The sequence below is a fragment of the Callithrix jacchus genome, chromosome 1 (assembly GCF_049354715.1).
Source record: "Callithrix jacchus isolate 240 chromosome 1, calJac240_pri, whole genome shotgun sequence".
Classification (NCBI taxonomy): domain Eukaryota; kingdom Metazoa; phylum Chordata; class Mammalia; order Primates; family Cebidae; genus Callithrix; species Callithrix jacchus.
In genome coordinates this window covers 189,582,045-189,605,554 of record NC_133502.1, presented here as the reverse complement: position 1 = coordinate 189,605,554, position 23,510 = coordinate 189,582,045, and the positions used below count along the sequence as shown (strand labels likewise).

General features: G+C 46.3%; 1 protein-coding gene across 6 annotated transcripts in view; it reads right to left on the bottom strand.

Moving 5' to 3' along the window:
• TCF20 (transcription factor 20) overlaps positions 1–23,510 on the bottom strand; it is a 193,626-nt gene that overhangs the window by 3,861 nt on the left and 166,255 nt on the right. For 4 of the 6 annotated variants that reach the window (XM_035265931.3, XM_035265939.3, XM_035265934.3 and 1 more), the window contains exons 3-5: positions 16,177–16,270; positions 6,259–6,308; positions 4,994–5,121 (exon numbers count right to left, since the gene is read on the bottom strand). In XM_035265931.3, the coding sequence (XP_035121822.2) occupies positions 5,038–5,121; positions 6,259–6,308; positions 16,177–16,270 (228 nt within the window). In that variant the 3' untranslated portion in view covers positions 4,994–5,037. Of the gene's footprint in view, positions 1–4,993; positions 5,122–6,258; positions 6,309–16,176; positions 16,271–23,510 lie in introns of those variants that run through there. The other 2 variants (XM_054244917.2, XM_035265956.3) reach the window with 2 other exon arrangements.

The window sequence follows — 23,510 nt, the reverse complement described above, 5'->3', positions numbered from 1 at the left end:
GCTTCCCTTCTCGCTCACACTGTCCTTTCTGCTCCTCTTCGGCCTTATCCGTGGCCTGAACCCAGGATGCTGTCCTCACGTCCTTCCACATCAGACTCCAAGCCTGCCGTTACCAACTGCAGCAAAAACTCATCATTTCAATACCACTCAACCTGGCCAGGATTCACCCAGAGCCCGTTTCCTCATTTCTTTCTTTCTTTCTTTCTTTCTTTTTTTTTTTTGGGGGGGGGGGGGAGACAGAGTCTCACTCTGTTGCCAGGCTGGAGTGCAGTGGTGTGCCTCCTGGGTTCAAGCAATTCTTTCTGCCTCAGCCTCCTGAGTAGCTGAGACTACAGGTGTGTGCCACCACACCCAGCTAATTTTTGTATTTTTAATAGAGACAAGGTTTCATAGGGTTTGGCCAGGATGGTCTCGACCGCTTGATCCACCTGCCTCAGTCTCCCAAAGTGCTGGGATTACAGGTGTGAGCCACCACACCCGGCCTTGTTTCCTCATTTCTAGAACAGATATTAATTCTGACTAGAGAGGAAGGATGTGAAGGGAAACCTAATTCAGAATCTATACTGATTTAGGACACTGATAGGATCCAAGAGTCCTTTCTTCTCTGGGATGCACTCATTCCTTTCACACAGACTCACTTGGCACTAGCATAGTTACACAATTACATCCCCTGCTCTGGGCTAGGCTTTGATGGTACAAAGATAGACATGGTCCCTGCCCTCATGGAGCTTATATTCTAATAGGTAGTAAACAAGTACATGATGTGAAATAGTGGTGATGCTAGGAAGGCTGCAAGTGAGGAAAGGGGCATTGGAGACAAGGATTTAGAAAGGTACAGTTTCTCTGAGGAACTGGCATTTAAGCTGAGACCCAAGAGATGAAGTCTGTCTTCAACATGACGATGGGGAGCCAGAGTGTTTCCAGCACAAGGTACTATGTGTTCAGAAGCCCAGAGGGAGAAAGCCTGGCTCCTGAGGAGCTGTAGGAGGCCAGGTGCCTGGAGAATCACCTGAGACTTCCACAGACCTCTGGAGGCAAGGCGAGACATCTGGACTTTATTTGGAACGTAACAAGAATCTCGGACATAGAGAAGAGACAGGACTAGAGTGAGGCCTAATGAAGACTGTGTTTGGCTGCTGAGCAGTAGCAGAGAAGCAGGCACTATAGGAGTCACACAGGCCTGAGCTGGGGTTGGCAAGGAAGGAAAGTGGATAGACTCTGGCTATCCTCTGGAGGTATAACCCCAGGACCTCCTCTGGACTAGTTTGAAAAAAGGGGGACTCGAGAATGTGACATTCATTCATACACAAATGGGCTGTGTGATGTCCAGCTCCAGGGGCAGGGGGGCCACTCCCCCTTCCCCGCCTTGCTTAGCTTCCATCCGTGGCTGTTCTGTGCAGGGTACATAGTATGCAGGATGCAGCATCAGCCCCAGTCAAGGTTATTGCTTCCCATGTGCTGGATCACAGAGCCTGTGAGGGGAACCCAGGGCCTCCTTGTTTAATTTAGGATAGGAGGAAGAGCTGGGTATAGGGGTCCCATTGTCAAAAGCCCTGCCAACCAGTGACACAAACCAACAAAACCACGACCTTGGCAAAAGGAGCCAGTGGGCAACCTTTTCCTCTCTGGCTCTCCTGGTAAGGGACAAGTACCAGGTACCTCACATGCTAGGAGGTGGAGGTGGCATGTTTTAACCCCAAGCCTTGGGTATTTTTTGCTGTAAGAGGCAGGTGCAAGGTCCAATCTGCTGCCTTGACCCCTAAGATTCTCATGAGAAACGCACAGCTAGGAATGGCAGACCAACGGGCTGAGAGAGCCAGTGTGCTATGCTGGCCTATTAGAGGCATTTCCTAACGGAATCTCAAAAGGTTGGTACTGCTATTCCCGTGTTTACAGAAGAAACTGAAACACAGAGGCATGGAGTGGTCTGACCTTGTTCACAGAGCACCTACCATACCACTCTGTCAGAACATGGCGCACCAGAAGGCGGAACACACGCACATCTACTGTCTGTTCCCTGCCTTGCCAGGGCACCCAATAATCGTGGCTCTCTGTCCCCAGCATGGGCCCCAAGATGAGCCCTCCTTTAGTTAGAGGTGTGATTCTATCCCCAAGTCATCAGGGCTTCTACCACAAATGAAGGATGGTGACCACCCTCAATGTTAGTCTGCTAAATTGGGGAACGAGGAAAAGGCATCTGTCTTGTGGGAACAGCATGTAACATTTCAGATGGACAGGACTGGATGCAGCGCGTCCACCCTCTCCATCCAAGAGGTAAATGGTTCAACCTCAATGGACTTGAGACTATCCTCCACAATGGGTAAGGCCACTTCATTACTGTGTTTTGACCCAGAATGATGAAGCTCATTGTTCTGTTCAAGAGTTGGTAGGGGCTGGGCACGGTGGCTGATGCCTGTAATCCCAGACTTTGGGAGGCTGAGGAGCGCGAATCATGAGGTCAGGAGTTCGAGACCAGCCTGGCCAACATGGTGAAACCCTGTCTTTACTACAAATACAAAAATAGCTGGATGTGGTGGTGCGCACCTCTAATCCCAGACACTCAGGAGGCTGAGGCAGGAGAATCGCTTGAACCCAGGAGATGGAGGTTGCAGTGAGGCGAGACTGCCATTGCACTCCAGCCTGGCTGACAGAGTGAGACTCTGTCTTTAAAAAAAAAAAAAAAAAAAAGAGCTGGTTGGGCACGGTGGCTCCCAACTGTAATCCCAGAACTTTGGGAGGCTGAAGTGGGCAGATCACTTGAGGTCAGGAGTTCAAGGCCAGGTTGGGCAACACAGTGAAACCCTGTCTCTATAAAAAATAGAAAACTTAGCCAGGTATGGTAGCCCACGCCTATAGCCCAGCTATGCAGGAGGCTGAGATAAGAGAATCGCTTGAACCTGGGAGATGGAGGTTGCACTGAGCTCAGATTGTGTCACTGTACTTCAGCCTGGACAACAGAGTGAGACTCCGTCTCCAAAAAAAAAAAAAGTCAAGGACTCTGTCAACCAGGAAGGCCCAAGAACGACGAGAGAAACAGGTGATGAACAAAATTCCCAAGAGATTTGTCCACCAGGCACAGGGGCCAGACTTTCTTCTCAAACACATATGCAATTTTAGGACAAAAACAAAAAACACTTAAGCTGTTTCCTTAACCAGGTCTTCTAGAATACATTCCAGAAATACTCATTGTGGTCCCCTATAGAACTTGACTATAACCATCTGGGCTGGGGCCGGCACAGGGGCATCAATGGGAAGGCACAGCAACACCCTCAAGGGTGTAGGGACATACAGGAGGGCCATGAGCAACAGTTCTTTAAAAAACTACCCAACTGCTGCCTTGCCCTGAGGGCTAATCCCAGAGAAAGGAACGGGGGCAGGTAGGCAGTGCAGTCTAGCAGGTTCTGGAAAACCAGTAGCTACTTGCTGATGGTGGCAACGTACTCAAAAGTCCCAGAGGCTTCATTTGCTCATCTGGTTCCTGTGACCCAGGAACACATTGAATGGATTCCACCTACCTCCCTGCTTTGCTGATTCCTCTACTGCCAGCCCTACTCCCTGGAAGAGGAAAGAGAAAGGCAGGCACTACACTCAATGCCCTACACTCAATGCCCTATCAAGAAGGTACTTATCAGCCCCCACCTGACTTCTCAAATGGTGCGGCAGCCGAGGGGCCTTCTCTGCAAGTCAGTAGTGGTAAAAGGGGAAGCGCACGATCCAGAAGGTGGTCAGGCACATGGTGCTGCCGGAAGGGACAGGTCTAGTGTAGCTGTGTGGGTCAAACTCCTGAGGTCAACACAGAAGTCCTCCCAGAGAAATGACCCCTCGATGGACACAGAATTCTGAGACAATTAGTCCTCCTGCCCCATCCTGTTGCAGCAAGTGCCACGAGTTACACTTTGGTTTTTCTTTTCTTTACAATCGATTTCCCTTCATGCCTCAGTGAGGCAGGGAGGGTGAAGGAGCAGTGTGGAGCCTGGAGGCCCGCAGCTTTGAGAGACCCAAGTCTTACCATCCTGTTTTCACAGATGCCTGCCGAGAGGGCCCTGACCACTGTCCCACACAAACTTGCAGCAAGCACAACTCAATCACAATAATTTCTTTCTTTTCTTTTGGGAGACAGGGTCTCACTGTGGCCCAGGCTGGAATGTACTGGCACCATCATGGGTCACTGCAGCCTCAACCTCCAGGGATCAACTGATTCTCCCGGCTTGGCCTCCCAAGTAGATGAGACTAAAGGTGCATACCACCATGCACAGCTAATTTTTTCTTAAAAATGTAGAGACAGGGTCTCACTGTTGCCCAAGCTGGTCTTGAACTCCTGGGCTCAAGCGATCCTCCTGCCTTGACCTCCCAAAATGCTGGCATTATAGGTATGAGCCACCATGCCCAGCCTCGGGATTTTTAAGAGTAAAATTAAATCAGATGCTAGAGTCTACTAAATCTTTGAGAATTTTCCTTTCCTTTGTACTTTCACAAAAAGGAATCCTTCACAGTACTGGAGAAAAAAGATTTCAAATAACAAAACTGACAGTTCTGCTGTTTTCAAAGTAAAACATACCATAAACTTTACAGAAATGCAGTAAATTAAAAAGAAGAGACCTCTGACTGGAACCCTTTCTGAGATGGGGGGAGAGAGCAGGGGCAACAGGCAAGAGATGCCCTGTCCAGAACAGAGAGACCTAAAAGCCTGCTGTTTCCTGTCCTCAGGAGCACCACTCACAAGGTCACCCCTGGCCAGCTGTACCCTGAAGGGCTGCCTTCACGAACAGTCACCCTGCGCCCCATTGGTAGTGGACAGTTTTGAAGCTCCCACTACTTTCCACAGATATTCTGGGGGAACTAAGTAACCAGTGGAAGAACACTGCATCCACCTGGTGTTGCCATCCATGGGACAAAATGCTGGCGGCACAGCCCGGAGCAGGCAGGAGGGCAGAGGCAACAAGGCCCGCTGGGAGCTGGGCAGGGTGCAGGGAGCCCAGAGGCCCCGACTCACCTGTGCTTGCTGTCCTTTCCATTCCCACGAGCACACTGCCCCCCTCACCCCCGCTCCGACTGCTCTGTGCTGAGGCTGCCTTTCGCGGTCTTGTTCTGCAATGGGGGGAGAGGGCATGGAAGGGGAGGCTGACACAGGCAAAGCCAAGAGGAGACAGATAGGTGGGAGAGGATAGAGTGGAAATCAGGGAGGGCACAGGGAGGACAGGAGGGGGCACAGGGAGGACAGGAGTGGCACACAGAAAAGGAAAGAAAAGGCAGAGTCAGTCCTGATGACAAACAGGGGACATTCAGACAGGGTTTTCTGAGGCAAAATGTGACCCTTAAAAAGGAGAGTTCTAAAAATAACATGCAAATTAAATAAAAATAAAGAGAATATAAAATCCTGTGACGGCCCCTCCCCAGAAATAATTATTTTAAAAAAGCATAAGCAAGCATCCTTCAGGAGCATTTTGAGGACAGACCTCTCTGGACAACCTCCTCCTAGTACTTTGGGCCCTACCTACTAGAGATTTAAGACTGCGTGTGACCAGTGACCACCAGGTGTCAGTGTGACCTCAGCCAGAGACACAGTGCAGCCTCTGCAGGAAACATCAGGTGGCAATGGTCTCCGTTTTGATCCTTTCTTGGGGCTCCCTCGCCATATACACCCTCCCCACACATATATGTGGTATCCACAAACAGGTAATTCACCCCTCACCTCTCACCCTTTCCTAAAGGAAGTGACCATGAGACCACCTCCTAAATAAACTGGGAAGTAGAGCTGAGGCAGCCTATCCACTGTGCATCAGGCTGCTTCTGCAGAAGCACAACCTGGAAGAGACCATGAGCTTCCCCAGAACCTTGGGGTCAGCTCGCCGTCTAGTCTGGGAACATCCCTTTACATAGGCCTCAAGGCCTAGAACCAGTCTTACCAAACAACCTGTGAACTGGGGTTCTAGTAACCTAAAGTGGAAATCAGTGGCTTGATCGAGTTTGATCTTCTCACTTCTCTTAATGAATAGATAAGCACCATCCCTCCCCCCGCCCTCCAAAATACATTTCTTCTGGCATCCTCATACCACTCAGAGTGCTGGCCCCCATGTCATGGGTCTCCGCTCAGCATCATGCCCCTCCACCTTCCCAGGGCCAGGAGCGGATTGGTAGCTGGAGGCACAGGTGGGAACAGGTGTGGGTGAGGCCCTACAACACTTGGTCCTTGGGTCTTTCAGGAGGAGCCACCCTTGATCCCATCCCCACTGGTAGCTCTTGGGGCCTCTGACTCACCTTGTGCTTAGGGCACCTCACCGAGAAATTCTCCTCATGTAGCAAACAATCTGCAAGACAGAAGGGGACAGTCAGATGGAGACTTTACAGCTGGACGTGGGTGTACTCATGCTGGCTGGGATTGACAGGGTCAGGCAGGAGGTCCCTACACTGTTACTTCTAAGGAAAACATTAGAGACAACCCAAGTGAGTATGATACCTTAACATGATGGAACATCTGTCATTTAAAAAAACATTCATGAAACAAAACTGCTTGAAAAAACCAGGATATACAAATGTATAAATGTACTAATTTTATTAAAATGTGTATATACCTTTAAAAAACAGACTAGGGGCTGGGTATGGTGGCTCACACCTGTAATCCTAGCCCTTTGGAAGCGTGAGGCAGAAGGATCACTTGAGTCTAAGAGTCAAGACCAGCTTGGGCAACACAGTGAGACCCTGTTACTATTAAAAAAGACTGAAAGACTGGGTGTGATGGCACTTGTCTATATTCCCAGCTACTTGGGAGGCTGAAGTGGGAAGACTGCTTGAACTCAGGAGTTCAAGGCTGCAGTGAGCTATGATCACATCATACTGCACTATAGCCTGGGCAAGCAAGACTGTCTTTAAAAAAAAAAAAAAAGGCCAGGCGCAGTGGCTCACACCTGTAATCCCAGCACTTTGAGAGGCTGAGGCGGGTGAATCACGAGGGCAAAAGATTGAGACCAGCCTGGTCAACATGGTGAAATCCTGTCTCTACTGAAAATATAAAAATTAGCTGGGCATGGTGGTGCGTGCCTGTAATTTCAGCTACTTGGGAGGCTGAGGCAGGAAAATCGCTTGAACCAGGGAATCAGAGGTTGCAGTGAGCTAAGATGGCACCACGGCACTCCAGCCTGGCAACAGAGCAAGACTTCGTCTCAAAAAAAAAAAAAAAAAAAAAAAAAAAGACTGAAAGGAAATCTATGAATATATAACAATCATTCTCTTTGGGTAATAAGATACAGCTGATTTAAATTTTATCTTCTCTATAGTCCCATGATATCACCAATAAATGCTATTTTAAACAACCTTGATTCTAGGCTAACCTCATTTCTCAGGCTCAAGCCAAAGCCTCCTTGTAAAAACACTTGAAAATCCGGAATCGTCTTTTCTTCTCTGTATAGAGAAAGCCCAGGTGTCTGAGACAGAAAGGTGGCCAGGCCCGAGAGCCCCACTGTCACCTTTGCCCTATAACCCATGGAGACACAGAAGCCTCCAACACAAATCACATAATCCACACTAAATGCTTCAGAGGAAGGTAAAATCCCGTGAGGATGCTTTTAATCCTTGGAGGAAAAATGATTCATTCCAACTTGTAACATGATGACAGCATCCTGGATGGCAGCAAGGACACATCTGCCTCCAGGTGAGCTGAGCTCTTACACAAGGGTAGTACACAGATCAGGGCAAGGAAGTCTAATTAATGAGTTCACTCTGCACACCACAGCTTGTAGAGACTGACAGCCAGGTCACTGGTGCAAGACGTGGTGGCAGAATGTTAATAAATATCGATAACACATTCACAGAGAGCTCCCAGGCACCATGGCAAGAGGCAGCCATGGTACTTACCCTTGTTAAATTTAAACTGAGATCCAGACTAGCAGCCTGTGTGCCCACAGATTTCAAGTGCAATAGTAATAAGCAAGGAACATACACATGAAAACTTCAGGTCCCAGTATCTTAAAACAAGTCAAAAAGACTCTTTTATATTTGGCCAGACCTGGAATATCACAGCCTTTCATTGGAGCCTGTGAATATCTAAGAGAGTGGGCAGAAGCCTTTTTTTTTTTTTGGCTTTGTGGGCCCAAGAGCTTAGCAAGTTATCACTAACCTCCAAACCCCCTCCCCTCAGCAAGCAACTAGCAAGGCAGTAAATGAAATGTGTTAATTTAAAACCCACAAGTACATAGTGTGACCAAGACTCCTGCTGCTCCAATCTGCCAGAGAGTTTATAAACAGCAGGAGCCAGACAACTGGAGCTCAGGGGACATGCTCTCTCCTTACCTGGGCTCCGGCAGCAAGCACTATGCTGGCTCAGTCTCTAGTTTGAGCCAAACAGAAACAGTACAGCACATGTTGTTATGGCCACGCTTATGCCACAGGGGTTTATACAAATGAGGATGGGACCACATGAGTGGCAAAGGGTGCTATCAGGAAGGCGCAGGTGGCTCAGTTTCCTCACAGCCATGGAACAGTGACTAGCTGTGACGGACCATTAATAAAACACGCCTAATGTTAGGAAATGAGTTCCCTCTGAGTTAGAAGCAGAAACGAATAAGACACTGTAAGTGCACGCTAAAGACAACTTGAAACTAATGCTAGATACATCTGGAAACAGAAGTCTCCTACAGCAATCTGCCCGAGACAGTGTCCATCTTTGACAAGGCCTCCCATGCAGGAACACTCTGCAGACAATGCCCCCCTCTGTTCTCATACATGTCCACAGGCCGTCTGGAACTGCAATTCAGGTTTTGGCAGGGGCCAGAACCACAGCTAGAAAGCTCAGAAACCTGGAGGGCACAGGGGAGCTTCTCTTACCAGTCCCTGCTGGGAGGGAAGAGTGAAGAGCAGTAGGTATAGTAAAACCTCTTCTGAGCACTCTGAACAGGCGACTGCACCTACATGGCCAGCCAGTCTTGGTCTCTCAGGCCCAGGCACTGTCCTACACTGTCCAGAGGGCCCAGTCAGCACTTCTGCACAGTGAAGTCAAAGTAAACAGCTTGCAAGATCATCAGCCAAGCTCAGAAAGACCCACAAGGCGGCCTAGTCAACAAGATGGCTTGCAGACACAAACATCAACACCCTGGAAGAGAAGGCCACTTTCATTTATCTCTTTAAGCTCAAAGGCAGGGCGGACTGAGCTCCTCATTACAAGCTCTGTGAAGCTTCAATAACCACATGCATCCACATGATCCCAGGTTGAGGATGGTGGGCTCAAGGAGGGAGGTGGGAAAAACAAGATCTAATATCCTTTGGATCTGTTGGGTACCAGATACACTCAAATTCACCTACACTCTACCCCAGTGCTACTGTTATTCCTTGTGTTGGCACATTGCAGGGCTTGGGACACAGGAGCCTGCCAGCCCCACCCTGCCTTGCTGAAAGGTAGGTTCAGGCTCCTGGGCCATAAGGAGGGAAATATGGGGCTCTTGGCAGTGGGACTGGCTTCTGTGATCCAGACACCTGTCCCTCCAGGAGGACCCAGACCACCAGCATTTCCTAACAACCCATCCAGGGCTCTGACTGCACTACCAAGATCAAAGTCTGCAGCAGAGATAGCAGCTTTAGATTGCTGCTGCAAAGAGAGCTGCAGAAAGTAGAATTCCCAGCTGTGTTTTTTCATGAGAGTAAAAGAAAAAACCCGCTACGTAAGGTTCTTTATGCACAGTGGAATTATTAATGAGCTACCACAGCCTGTTTTTCTCTTCTGTCTTAATTGTTGGGGCTCACTGTAATAAATGTATTAATTTTTTAAAAAAACCAGAGCTCATGCTCTTATTACCATAACTCCCACCTGGAGCCAAATCCTGTGCCTGTGACAAAAGCAGCAGCACAGAACAGCTGACCATGACGTCAGAAATGCAGGATGGACATCAGGTGGGGGAAGGCGGCAGGCGGCCCAGATCTTCATGAAACAGAGATTCTGTTTCTATGGAGACATCCCAGTAATAAAAGTTTTCTGTGAGACATCAACAGCTCTTTCAAGATCTGGGTGGTTGACAGCAAGGCAGAGCTGAAAATGTTATACTGCTCCTTACTCCATAGGGAGATTAGGGATTCTTAAATCAAGGACATATTTTAGTTATGATTAGAAAGAAAAGTCAATCAATAAACGTTGTTTCCTGGATACAAAGTTACAACATACACAGATAGTAATTTCCAAGAAGACTGTGTGGAATAATACAAACATCCATCCCCACAGAGCAGAGCAGGCCTCTGGGTCACTGTGACTTGGGTCATCAAAAAGACCACAATGACCAAGACATGGTCATCTTGTGAAGCTGCCTCTGGTCCCAGCTCTCCACATGAAGGAGCAGAGTGCACAGCAGCAGAGGCAGCAAAGCCAGAGGCCAACAGCCCTGCCCTTACTCCTCTGAACCCAGACCCCTCTGTCTCGCTGGACAGTCGGCCACCAACTTGTTAAATAGAGATGCTATCGGCTTAACTAGGTAGGCTACCAAGATGGGCCCCAAAACAGAAAATGACAGATACCATTTACTCACAAGCCCTCAGCTAATAAAGAAGGTCCTGTGCTTCTCTGCTGGTGTGCTGGGGTGGCAACCTGGTCAAGCTTCCACTAGAGGAGAGGATGTTCCAGTGCTCTATGGCCCCTTCCACAGAATCCCACCCCATACCACCTGAACGTGAATTGATGAAGGTAGCTCTAAGCCTGTGCTGTTCAGCCATTAGCCATACATGGCCACTTAAGTTAAAATTAAAAAAAAAATTAATTTCCTCTGTCCCACTAGGACTCAATGGTCACATCTGGTTTGTGGTTACCACATTGGAGAGTGCAGAGCTAAAGCGTTTCCATCACTGCAAAGCTGAGCTTTGCTGCCTGACATCTTAGAAACTGGACTAGAAGGTAGGCTATGAACCAAGAGCAGGGGCAACCTCCAGGGAGGGGCCCTTGCTGAAGTGTGCTTGGGTGGGATGTGGTACCTGCCTGTCCTGTCTGCTCACCCTAATGTATCCCTGAACACAGCCTCAGTGGGGAGACCACTTCTTACCCAGGTGCCAACTGGGAGAGTCAACACTCAAAGTATTCCCAATATAAAAGAATAAACCATAAAAAACTTAGTACTTAAAAATCCTCGGCCGGGCGCGGTGGCTCAAGCCTGTAATCCCAGCACTTTGGGAGGCCGAGGCGGGTGGATCACGAGGTCGAGATTGAGACCATTCTGGTCAACATGTTGAAACCCCGTCTCTACTCAAAATACAAAAAAATTAGCTGGGCATGGTGGCGCATGCCTGTAATCCCAGCTACTCAGGAGGCTGAGGCAGGAGAATTGCCTGAATCCAGGAGGCGGAGGTTGCGGTGAGCCGAGATCGTGCCATTGCACTCCAGCCTGGGTAACAAGAGTAAAACTCCGTCTCAAAAAAAAAAAAAAATCCTCATATGTAGCTGGGCATGATGGCACATGCCTGTATTCCCAGCTACTTGGAAGGATCGCTTGAGTCCAAGAGTCTGAGTCTAACCTGGGCAACATAGTTAGACCCTGTCACAAAAAAAAAAAAAATCACCAGCCGGGCGCAGTGGCTCACGCCTATAATCCCAGCACTTTGGGAGGCTGAGGTGGGTGGATCACGAGGTCAAGAGATCGAGACCATCCTGGTCAACAAAGGTGAAACCCCGTCTCTACTAAAAATACAAAAATTAGCTGGGCATGATGGCGTGTGCCTGTAGTCCCAGCTACTCAGGAGGCTGAGGCAGGAGAACTGCTTGAACCCAGGAGGTGGAGGTTGCGGTGAGCCGAGATCGCGCCATTGCACTCCAGACTGGGTAACAACAGCGAAACTCCATCTCAAAAAAAAAAGAAAAAAATCACCAAAAAGCCATTTTCTTCAACTAGAAACAAAAAACTTATTTGTATTACCACCCCCCACCCCCTCTTTCCTAGTCACTAGACTACAGGAAGAAAACACAACGTTCTGATGTAACTAAGGGTAATGAAAATGAGAAAAGGCAACTCGTTGGCTCTTTTAAAAACTTATTTTTATTTGAACAGACCAGTTCTCGTTATGTCATCTAAGCTGAACTTGAATTCCTGGCCTCAAGCAGTCCTCTAGCCACAGCCTCCTGAGTAGCTGGGATTACAGCTGTGAACCACCATACCTGGTTAACTGGTTAGCTCTTGAGAAGGATTTAACTGCTGTACTACCGAATATGGCAGACCATGACCCAGGGTAAATTACAGCTTAAACTCAACATGAAAACATTTGGAGGAGAAAAGAGAATGAAGAGGACGGACTAAAACCCAAACTTCCGGCACTGATATTTCAAGGCTATTTTGTTTTTGTTTTTTTTGAGACAGGGTCTCACTCTGTTGCCCAGGCTGGAGTGCAGTGGCTCATGCAGCCCCTCCTGGGCTCAGATGATCCTTCCATCTCAGCCTCCTGGGTAGCTGGGGGTACAGGCAAGAGTTACCATGCCTGGCTAATTTTTTTTATTTTTTGTAGAGATAGGGTTTTGTCATGTTGGCCAGGCTGCTCTCAAACCTCTGGGCTCAAGCACTCTTCCCATCTCAGCCTCCAAAAATGCTGGGACTACAGGTGTGAGCCACTGCACCTGACACTCTATTTCTGATTTCCTATTTTTCCTCTGATCAAACAGTGCCTTGGCATCAAGCTGCCCTTCAGTGCACATGTACGTGGGAACACACACTTTTATAAGAATCTAACTGGCAACAGCGTTGTCCTCTATACCTCTCTTGTTCTTTTTAGCTGTTTCTCCTACAGAAGCTTGGAGAGAAAAGAGGGAAGCAGGAGGTAAGGGCAAGGAGAAGGATGTGGAGGTATGGAGACATGCTGACACAAAAGTCAGGAGCTGCAGCAACTGCTGTGCTGGAAGGGTGGGCGGGCAGGATGAACTCTGAGACCTGGTCCAAGTCTGGTGGGCCCTGCTCTATGTGTGTTATGCCTCTTGCCTGTTCCCATCACGCAGTCAGCGATACCCTCTTCCCCTTCCCATCATATTCAAATCAAACCCCACCTCCTAGGGACAGTATTATCTGCCTCCATAGAAAACCCTGCTTCCCTCCTGGGGAAGCACAGAGAAGAGGGCAAGCAGATGACAAGTACCATGCTACTTGCTGCCTTCTCCCACCACTTTTCCTCAAACGTGACCACAGGCATTATGGGGGCTGCCTGGGTGTTATGGTCTTAGACACAGCTAATGCCCAGGAAATAACAAGAAGACATTATGTCAAGCACAGAAAGTTAAAAGCTGCATGTTCTCATTCATGTGGAAACTAAAAAAGCTGATCTTACAGAAGTATTAATAAAAAGTAGAACATAGGATACTAGAGGCTAGGAAGGGGAAAGGAAAGGAAAGGAAGGGGTAAGCAGAGATTTGTTAAATAATACAAAATTACATCTAGATGGGAAAATAAGTTCTAGTGTTCACTACAGAATGACAACAGTTAACGATGTATTGTATAGTTTCAAATGACCAGAAGATAACAAACGTTCCCAACATGATGTTTGAGATGTTAGATATGCTAATTACCCAGGTCTGATCATTTTATTTACACACACAACACACACACACACACACACACACACACACACGAGCACCCCATGTCTATAATTATTGTCCATTAAAAAAAGTAAAAAAGGCTGGTCACAGTGGCTCACATCTCTAATCCCAGCACTTTGGGAGACCAAGGCGGGTGGATCACCTGAGGCCAGGAGTTGGAAATCAGCCTGGTCAACATGGCAAAATCCCATCTCTAGTAAAAATAAAAACACTAGGCCGGGTGCGGTGGCTCACGCCTGTAATCCTAGCACTTTAGGAGGCCAAGGTGGGTGGATCACCTGAGGTCAGGAGTTCAAGACCAGCCTGGCCAACATGATGAAACCCCATCTTTAAAAAAAAAAAATAAATAAATAAAATAAAAAATAGAAAAAGTAGCTGGGTGTGGTCGTGTGAGCCTGTAATCCCAGCTACTCAGGAGGCTGAGGCAGAAGAATGGCTTGAACCCAGGAGGCGGAGGTTGCAGTGAGCTGAGATCATGCCATTGTACTCTGGTCTGGGCAATAAGAGCAAAACTTTGTTTCAAAAAAAAAAAAAAAAGTAAAAATCCTAATAAACTTTAACACCCACCCCGCCGCTGAAAAAGTTAACTGGGAAAACACCCACTGAAGGGACTAAAGTCTAGAAAAAGAAAGGTGATTCTCCCAGGTTATCGAAGCTCGGAGTCAAAACTCTGGTCTTCTGCACCACTCACTGGACAGCACTTCTTTAACAGAATGTCTCCCTTCTTTCAACAGTTAACACACTATCATCTCAACAAACAAAATGCAACACTCCTTGTAATACTGTGGTTTAGAGTAAGAAAGACATATTTTAGTTTTCATCCCTGATTCCTGGCACAGAGCTCCTAAAACCCATGTAAATTCCTGAGCAATTAGGGGTTCTAGGAGCATCTTTTAATATTTGGTTTTTGATCCTGGTTCCTGACATGGAGCTCCTAACCCCTTAGAATTTCCTGGATGATAAAAGCATGAGGCAACTCTTGGTGGCTCCTGGATGGGGGATAGGCACCAGAGAGACTAAGCCATGATTAAAAGCTTGGAACTTTTAGCTCTACTCACCCGACTCCAGGAAGGAGAGGAGGTGAAGACTGAGTTAATAACTGATTATGCCTACATAATGAACTACAAAAATCCATGAACTACTGGATTCAGAGAGCTTCTGGACTGCTGAGCATATGAAGGTACCTCAGGGGTGGTGCCCCTGGAGAGGGCATGCCCCTTCCCACATATCTAGCCCTATGTGTTTCTTTCATCTGGCTGTTCATCTGCATTCTTTATAATGTGTAAACACAAGTGAAGTGTTTCCCTGAGTTCCATGAGCCACGTTAAACAATCAAATCCAAGGAAGGGGTCTTGGGAACCCCAGTTTATAGCTGATCATTCGGAAACACAGGTCATATCACAGGGCTCGAGACTGGCATCTGAAGTGGGAAGTGGTCTTGTGGGACCGAGCCCTTAACCTGCATGGGCTGTACTAACTCTGCCTAGTATCGGAACTGAACTGAACTGTAGGACACCCAGTTGATGTTCAGTGGAGAACTGCCTGTGTGATGCTATCAAAGTAAAAAGACAATTCAGAGAATAGAAGAAAATATTTGCAAACCATATATCCAGAATTACAAATAACCCCTTTTTTTGTGTTTTTGTGTCTCACTGTGTTGCTCAGGCTGGAGTGCAGTGGTGTGATCTCGGCTCACCGCAACCTCCGCCTCCCGGGTTCAAGTGATTCTCCTGTCTAAGTCTCTCGAGTAGCTGGGACTACAGGCGTGTACCACCATGCCCAGCTAATTTTTTTATTTTTAGTAGAAATGGGGTTTCACTATGTTGGCCAGGCTAGTCTCGAACTCCTGACCTTATGATCTGCCCACCTCAGCCATCCAAAGTGCTAGAATTACAGCTGTGAGCCACCACGCCTGGCCTACAAATAATTCTTAAAACTTGACGATAAAAAGATAAATAACCCAATTTAACAATGGGCAAAGGATGTGAATAGCTATTTCTCCAAAGAAGATGTACAAATGGCCAATAAGCACATAAAAAAATGCTCAACATTATTAGCCATCAGGGAAATACAAATAAAAACAACAATGAAATACCATTTCTAACCCACTGGGTTGGCTACATCAAAAAAACAACACAAAACCATGAGAGCAAGCATCAGGGAGGATCTGGGGAAAGGATATCCCTCATGCACTTCCCGTGGGAATGTCAAATGGGGCAGCCACTTTGGAAAACAGTCTGGCAGTTCCTTAAAATGTTACACAGAGTTACCATATGATCCAGCAATTCTTCTCCCAGGTATACATCCAAGAGAACAGAAAACATGTTCATACAAATGCTTGTATGTGAATGCTCTATAGCAGCATTATTCATAATAGTCAAAAAGTAGAAATAACCCAAATGTACAGCACAGGAAAGTCCACAGAGATAGAAAGGATTGAGTCCAACAGAGCTTCAAGGAAAAAAAAAAAATTGTAAAAATTTATAAAAGAAAACAGAATAGTGGTTGCCAGGGACTGGAGGAAGGGGAAGGGGGTAGCAATTTTTTTTATGAACTGACAAAAAAAATGGAGAGAATCAAACTGTATGTCCTAACTCTCTGGATGCTCTGGACAGGGGTCTGTGGTCTCCTCTTACCTGCATCAATGGCACACGGGTAATGGTATCGGAAGGAGCAGCCTTTGTTGTAGCAGCCCAAGGTGGCGCCTGCCTCCTGGCAGTGGGAACATTTCTGAAAGGAAGGGAAAAGTCAGGCATGTCAGTATCCCAGATTCAGCCCTCTCCTCCGGCCCTTCCATGGTCCCCATCTGTTAGACCTCAGCATGTGTCTCTGTGGTTAGAGGAGTCTGTGGTGGCAGGATGGGCTGGTCAATTTCTAAACACTACTCACTGACCACACCATGGGAAGGGATCCAGCAATAATGTTTCAGGCCAAGCCTCACAAATGTTCTCAAATCAACAACACAACAGGGTGGGATAAGCAATCCATGTCATAAAGGACATGCCAGAGTGGGGTCCCCAGCCCTGCCTCTGGTGCTCCTCCGTCCACCCACCCACATACTCGGCTAGGCATTTCCTTGCTGCTATCATAAGTGGCCTGCAGATCTTCACTGTTTACTTCTGCTGTGAAAATCTGGGGAAGGAAAGGGTAAGGTAGTAGAGTTATATATAAACCTTTTAGAATTAAAAGTGGAATCTGGTTTCTAGTTCTTGTAAGAAGATTTTATTTTTATTTTTGATCTACTTACCCCAAATGCCCAATACAAGTATAATTCCCTTTTCAGAAAATATGGGCTCCTGTGTGCAAATGGTATTTTTATACATGCATCTTATTTTAAATGCACCAGAAAACCTGCCATGAATTTCTGGCTAAGTGAGACATTATTTTGTAATTGAGACACTCCTCCTTATATGGTCAGGTTTTCTTAAAGTGGGGCACACCTCTGTCAGCCCTGTGATGTGGCTGTTGTAAGTGCTCATCCTGTCAGGGTAAGAAATATGTCCCATCAGCAATAAACATATTCATAAAACTCAACCACATGTAACCCTACTAAAGATGCAGGCTGTTCCGGTAGCAGAGGCACAACCAGTAAGGCTAGCTGGAAGAGACAGAAACTTGTTCCTGCTTCTATGAAAAATAAGAGTGTTCCCTAAGCAATTACACTGAGCTGGCTCAGGCCCCCAACACAATATTGATGGAAAACTATGCTAACGTCAGCAACAGCAAAGCCCAAGCACTCCCCATGCTCAGACTGAATGATCTCATCTAGCTCTCTGCACTATTCCACCTGGCAAGTGCTCCTAACGCTTCACACAACACTCTTGAGACACCAGAGGGAAAATAACTTGTTTCAGGTCAGAGCTGAGATTCTGGATGACCATCCCTGGCATCCTCCAGAGACAAAAGACGTAGGGATAAGGGCTGGAAGAGATTAGTCTTTTAAAAGCTTTGCCCTGCTCTCAGAAGACCAAGGTATTTCTTGGTGCTGATAATCAGTACATGTTTATTTACCATGTGGCCTAGAATAAACCAAGGACAAATTCACAGCATTTCCGGTAGTCCTAGTCTATCTACTTTTGTCAGTGCCAGAGAGCGTCTCAGAATTCAAAAGGACTCATCAACTTGAGGAAGTGTGAGTAGTTCGTCAGTGGCCACCCTGCAGCCATGTCAGCTGCCAATTTCTTTTTTTTTTCCCGAGACAGAATCTTGCTCTGTCCCCCAGGCTGGAGTGCAATGGCACGATCTTGGCTCACTGCTACCTCTGCCTCCCGGGTTCAAGTTATTCTCCTGCCTCAGCCTCCTGAGTAGCTGGGATTACAGGTGTGCACCACCACACCTGGCTAATTTTTGTATTTTTAGTAGAGATAGGGTTTTGCCATGTTGGCCAGGCTGGTCTCAAACTCCTGACCTCATGATCTGCTCACCTCAGCCTTCCAAAGTTCTGGGATTACAGGCATGAACCACTATGCCCAGCCTCTTGCTGTCACTTTCTTACTCAGGAGGCCCTCCCCACCCTGGGGGATGAATCACAGTGAGTGGTGGCCATTTAGAAATGGGTATGTCAAGCATTTCTGGTAGGAAAACCTGCAAGAAAAAAGGCTTTTGCCAACATTTCACACCACTCTCCTTTTTCTCTTTTTTTAATTTTAAGAAAATGTCTTGCTCTGTCACCCAGGCTGTAGTGCAGTGGCATAATCATGGCTCACTGCAGCCTCTACCTCCCAGGCTCAGGTGATTCTCCCACCTCAGCCTCTTGAGTAGCTGAGACTACAGGTGTGTGCTACCACATCCAGCTAATTTAAAAAAAAAAAAAAAGTTTTTGTAGAGATGGGGTCACACTATTTTGCCTGGGCTGTTCTTGAACTCCTCAGCTCAAGCAATTCTCCCATCCCAGCCTCCAAATGTGCTAGGATTACAAGTATGAAAGTTTCACCCTCTCAAAGAGAGAGAATAGGGAGGAACAGGTAATCTTCTTGCCTGGCCTCTATGAGGACTAGACAGTGGGATCTGTAGCAGCCACTGTATCGCCACGAGGGGACAGCCCTAAAGACAAAGTCAGCCTGCTGAGGACAGAACAGTGGCAAGATGAAGAGACCTGGACCTATCATGACACTGTCAAGCACTAAATCACCAAACCCCAGGACCAGGCCACCTCTAGCCTTGTTACAACTTGGGCGCTGCTGTAGAAAGGTTAAGTATGCATGCTCTGGAACCTAATTAACTGCTTGGTAAGTGGCTCCACTTTCTAGCTATGCCTTCGTGGCCAAATTCCTAACCTTTATTCCTCAACCTGCAAATGTGGGGCTAATAATAGCACTCACCTCATAGAAATGTCATTAGGGTTAAATGCATTAATTCAGGCTTAAAACAGTGGCCAGGTCAAAGTGTTAAGTAAATGTGACCCAAGGTGACCACGTGTCAGACACATGCTAGATAATCTGCAAAGACCATCTCATGAAAAGCAACCATAGTAGGCCTCATCACCATCCCAGTTTACAGGAGGAAAGAGAAGATGTGGAGCTTAGATCTGAACAATGTCCATTTGCTTCCTACCTCAACTCCACAACCTGGCAAGCAGGGTGCCACTCCACTATGATTAATTACAACATTGCATCCAAAGGTGAAAGACACCCCCAGGGTGTATCAGGTCCTTAGAGAAAGATCCTTAAAAACACTTTAGTTCAGAGGTTTTTTGAGATGTGGTCCTCTGAACAGCAGCAGCTTTAGCAACTCAGGGATTTGTCAGAAATGCACATTTTTGCCCAGTGTTGGGATTACAGGCGTGAGCCAGCATACTTGGCAGAAATGCACACTTTTGAGCCCCACCTAAATCTGTGTTGTGAGAAGTCCTCCAGGCTATTCAGGTGTACAATGCAGTTTCGGGACCACTGGTGTAATTCAACTCCCCAGCTTTTCAGATGCGGAAAAAAGAAACCCAAAGAGACACAATGACTGACTTGAGCTAGGATTACTGGATTATTGGTTTCCTGAGAGCCATTCAGTGCTCTCTCCACTATATTTCTGTCTCCTATAGAGCAGTCAGATCTTGGGGTATGGTATGAAGAATCCTGAGAACCTGTGACCTTATATACAAAATGAACTTTGTGGATGAGATTTAAGTCAAGGACCTTGAGATAAGAAGAATATGCTAGGTTATCCAGGTGGGGCCAATTTAATCACATAGGTCCATAAAAGCAAACTACTTTGCCCAGAGGAGTTAAGAGTTGTCAGCTTCAGGGAGACTGGATGATTTGCCAGTGCGGTCATAGGTGCAATGCTACTTGCTTCGAAGACGGAAGAAGGGGCAGGATGGCAGCTGTAGAATTTTTTAAAAGGCAAGGAAGCATGTTCTTCCCTAAGACTCCAGAAAAGATCACAGCCCAGCCCACATCTTAATTCTAGTGCCCACTAAGACACTTGTGTTGAACTTTAAACCTGCAGAACTGTAAGCAGAACTGTATAACAAGTTTGTGGTAATGTGTTATAGCAATGATAGAAAACTAATACACGGGGATTTCCCGACTCTCAAGTGATTTTTCATTTTCCTCTTAGGTTCTTTTTTTCTTTTAAACGAAGTTTCTATCCTTGACCAATACAAATTAACTACTGTTTTTATGAAGTTTTCTAAAGCATTTTGCACTGGAAGAAAACATTAAATGGGGACTAACTGCAGTTATGATACATAACTGCATACAAATTAAACACTAGCAGGAGTTAGAAAGCATTGAAAACTACCCCAAAATGGCATACTGGGCACAACCAGAATGAGAAAAACAGCCTCACTGGCTTGCCTGTTGTACTCTCCAGACACTGCCCCCCATCATGTGGAGAGCAGACCTGGGCACCAATGACTCCTTTGCTGCTTGCACCAGCATCGCCTGCCAGGTGCTCCTAGCCATACTTCTTCCAGCCTGTTCCCACTCACATTAGAGTAATGTGAGTAGGAACTAGAATAATCTGCCGTGGCTAATTCTGGACCCTCTGCTGCCACGTGGATCCTAGGTCCAACAGATGGTACTGCTCCTTACAACACACTTGGAGCCTAGGAGTTCATCTTCTCTGCATCCTGAGACCCAGTCATCTGCTTCCCACCAATACAAGCCCATGAAAACACTCACATAAGCCTTCTTTAATCTGAATTATCTTTCAGGCACAATTTGAAATAAAATTATATACTTAAATCTCCTGCCATAAAAGCCCCAATCAAAAAGTGGCTCTGCTACAGATCCTGATAAGTATTTCTTTCTTTGGGAAAGCCTTTCAAATCACATTATGAACCTGTAATAAGTATCTCTGTGGCTGAGTAGGGGTTGAGTGGCAGCTGGACCCAGAAGTGGTACAAAATGCACAGAAAGCATGACCAAGGTCCAAATCTCTTGAGTGTGGCTGTTTTGGCAGCATCTCCCAGCTACATCCTTGGCTTCTGTTTTAATCCACAAAGAAAGCCTGTTCCCTTATTTCCCTTCCGACATCTTTGTGCCCATAGGTGGGCCCAGCCTGTCTGCGTTTTATAGTAAAGTTATGTTTTCCATCAGGTTAGTAGGCTTGGGATTAAAGAACTTTTTTCCTGCATTAAGAATGTCCTTCCTTGTCCTTCTGAACTTCAGCTGACAAATGGGGGATGCCATAAATTAGCCACAATCTTGAGCAGATGAATATATTTAGAATACACATAGCTTTATACAATGGACTTGTTCACTCCATCAGTGAGCAAACAAATAATGAAAAGTTCGTAGGTCTAAGATGTACCTGGGGAAGGTGGTCTTTTCTCCAGAAGACTCTCACATACACCTCTTTCTATGCCATTGTTGCTTTAAAAAAATCCAGATTCTCACCCATGAGCTATTTTACAAGGGACTTCTGTGGTAATGTGAAGGTAACCCTTGGCTAACAAAGGTAAAAACACCAAGCTGGTGCTTCTTCAGAATCATAAAGTGTAAGTTATTCTACTGAATGTGAAGGCAGTTTGACTTCCTAATGAGCTGTTCTCTGGGACTTTAAATTTGCCTTATTAATGTGTCAATCCTGATTCCACAGCACAAAACTGCTATGTCCAGCAAGCAGAAACATGGGTTGGATGAAAATTAATAAGAACTTGATTGGGCTGGTCTTTCCCTCTGACATGCAGGTTTCTCTAAAGGTTTTAAGACTGTGATCAAGGTGCCTTTTATTCTTAGTGCTCTTTCCTTTGATATGTAAGTTGCCTTAGAAATTGATGGTATCAACTCCAAAAGTATAATAATCTTTTTTTATTCATTCAACAAATTTTTATTGCATGGCTATGTGCAGAGGCTGAAATGGGGAGCCAAAGTTCACCTAGTGTCTACCCTCCAGGAGCTCACAGAATGGTCTGGGGGTAAAGCAAAATTTAAACAGTGATGTAAATACTACTTCAGGGCATATAGGAAATGTTGCCAACCTAGTTAAGGAGGTCAGAAAGGCATTCTTGAGGGAGTCATTTATTGACCTGAGTCATAAAGAATGAGTAAGAGCTACCTGGGGGAAGGGGAACAAAGTGCTATGTGGAGGGACAAGCAGGCAGGGTGTAGGGAACTGATACAGTGGAGCCAAAATCTGAGGGGGTGGGAGGCTAATGTGCAGGAAACTAGGGTCAACAATGGCTGTTGCTGGGTTAGGGATGATATGGAAGTGTTTGGGTACTGGTGGTGGAAATGCATGTAAGAGGCTGCATTTAGACAATTTGGGGGTAAAACCAACAGGACTTGATGCTGACATATGGCCAGGGGGTCTTTGAGACGTGCTGCAGTGATCTTGCCTGTGTGGCACTGTATGTCAGCACAGTGGATAGGGAACCCTCTACATGCCAGCACAGTAGGATTCTGATGAGGTGAGCACACATGTAGTACCAGCTCTAAATTCCACTTTCTCTTAGAAAGATTCCATGTACAGTACAGAATGTTTGGACTTAGAGTAAAATCTCAACTGGTTAGGAATGGGTTTAATTCCAAATGACATTTTCTGGGTAACTATTAGAAATCTTTTTACAGAACACAGGCTATCTTCCGGCTTTAATAAACAGCTCAGGATTTCGAGTAAAACTGTTTTCCACTGCCTTAGAGTTATGATTCTGTATTAAGAATATTCTTGTAAGACACGAGGAAGTGACTAGACTTTATCAAAGTGACTCCAGAACATAGCCTAAAACTTGCTTTTCAATAAAAATCCCTGCTAGCAAGCTTTTTTCCGTATCATTTTACTTCTCAAGTAGAGGACAACAACAAATCCAAAGAACCTGTTCCAGTTAGTATAACTGACAATTTCTCTATGTGCCTTCCTTGTATTCAGATGTATTCAGATTCGCCTTAACAGAAATCTTTGGTTTTTTACCTCAAATTTAGGCAGTCAAAAAGGCATGAAATAAAAAAAAGAGAAAGCTCGAGCGGAGAGGAAGTTGTCAGAGATTTTCACTGGAGTGGAGCTGTCCACTGAAGCTGTTGATTTGAGCAGCAGGGCTAAAAGAAACTAATACTTGACCCTGTCTCTCACTGGTACAGGAGCTTGGGCAAGTTAATTTCTTTTAAGTTTTGATTTTATTAACAGTACATTGGAGATAATAGTTGGGAAAAAGGGGCAAAGTGGGGGTATTTTGTTATTTAAGGACATTGATCAGGGCAAAAGAACCTGAACAGGGACAGGCGAGGTAGTCCATACCTGTTATGCCAGCACTTTGGAACGCTGAGGTAGGAGGATGGCCTGAGGCCAGGAGTTCAAGACTAGCCTGGGCAACAAAGGGAGGCCCTGTCTCTACAAAAAGTAAAATTAAATTTGCTGGGTGTCTTGACACTTGCCTCTAGTCCCAGCTATTCAGGAGGCTGAGGTAGGAGGATTGTTCAAGCCCATGAGGTCAAGGCTGCAGCCAACTATGATCATACCACTGTATTCCAGCCTGGATGACAGGGCAAGACTTTGACTGACACACACATACACACACACCCCTCTGCACATACTT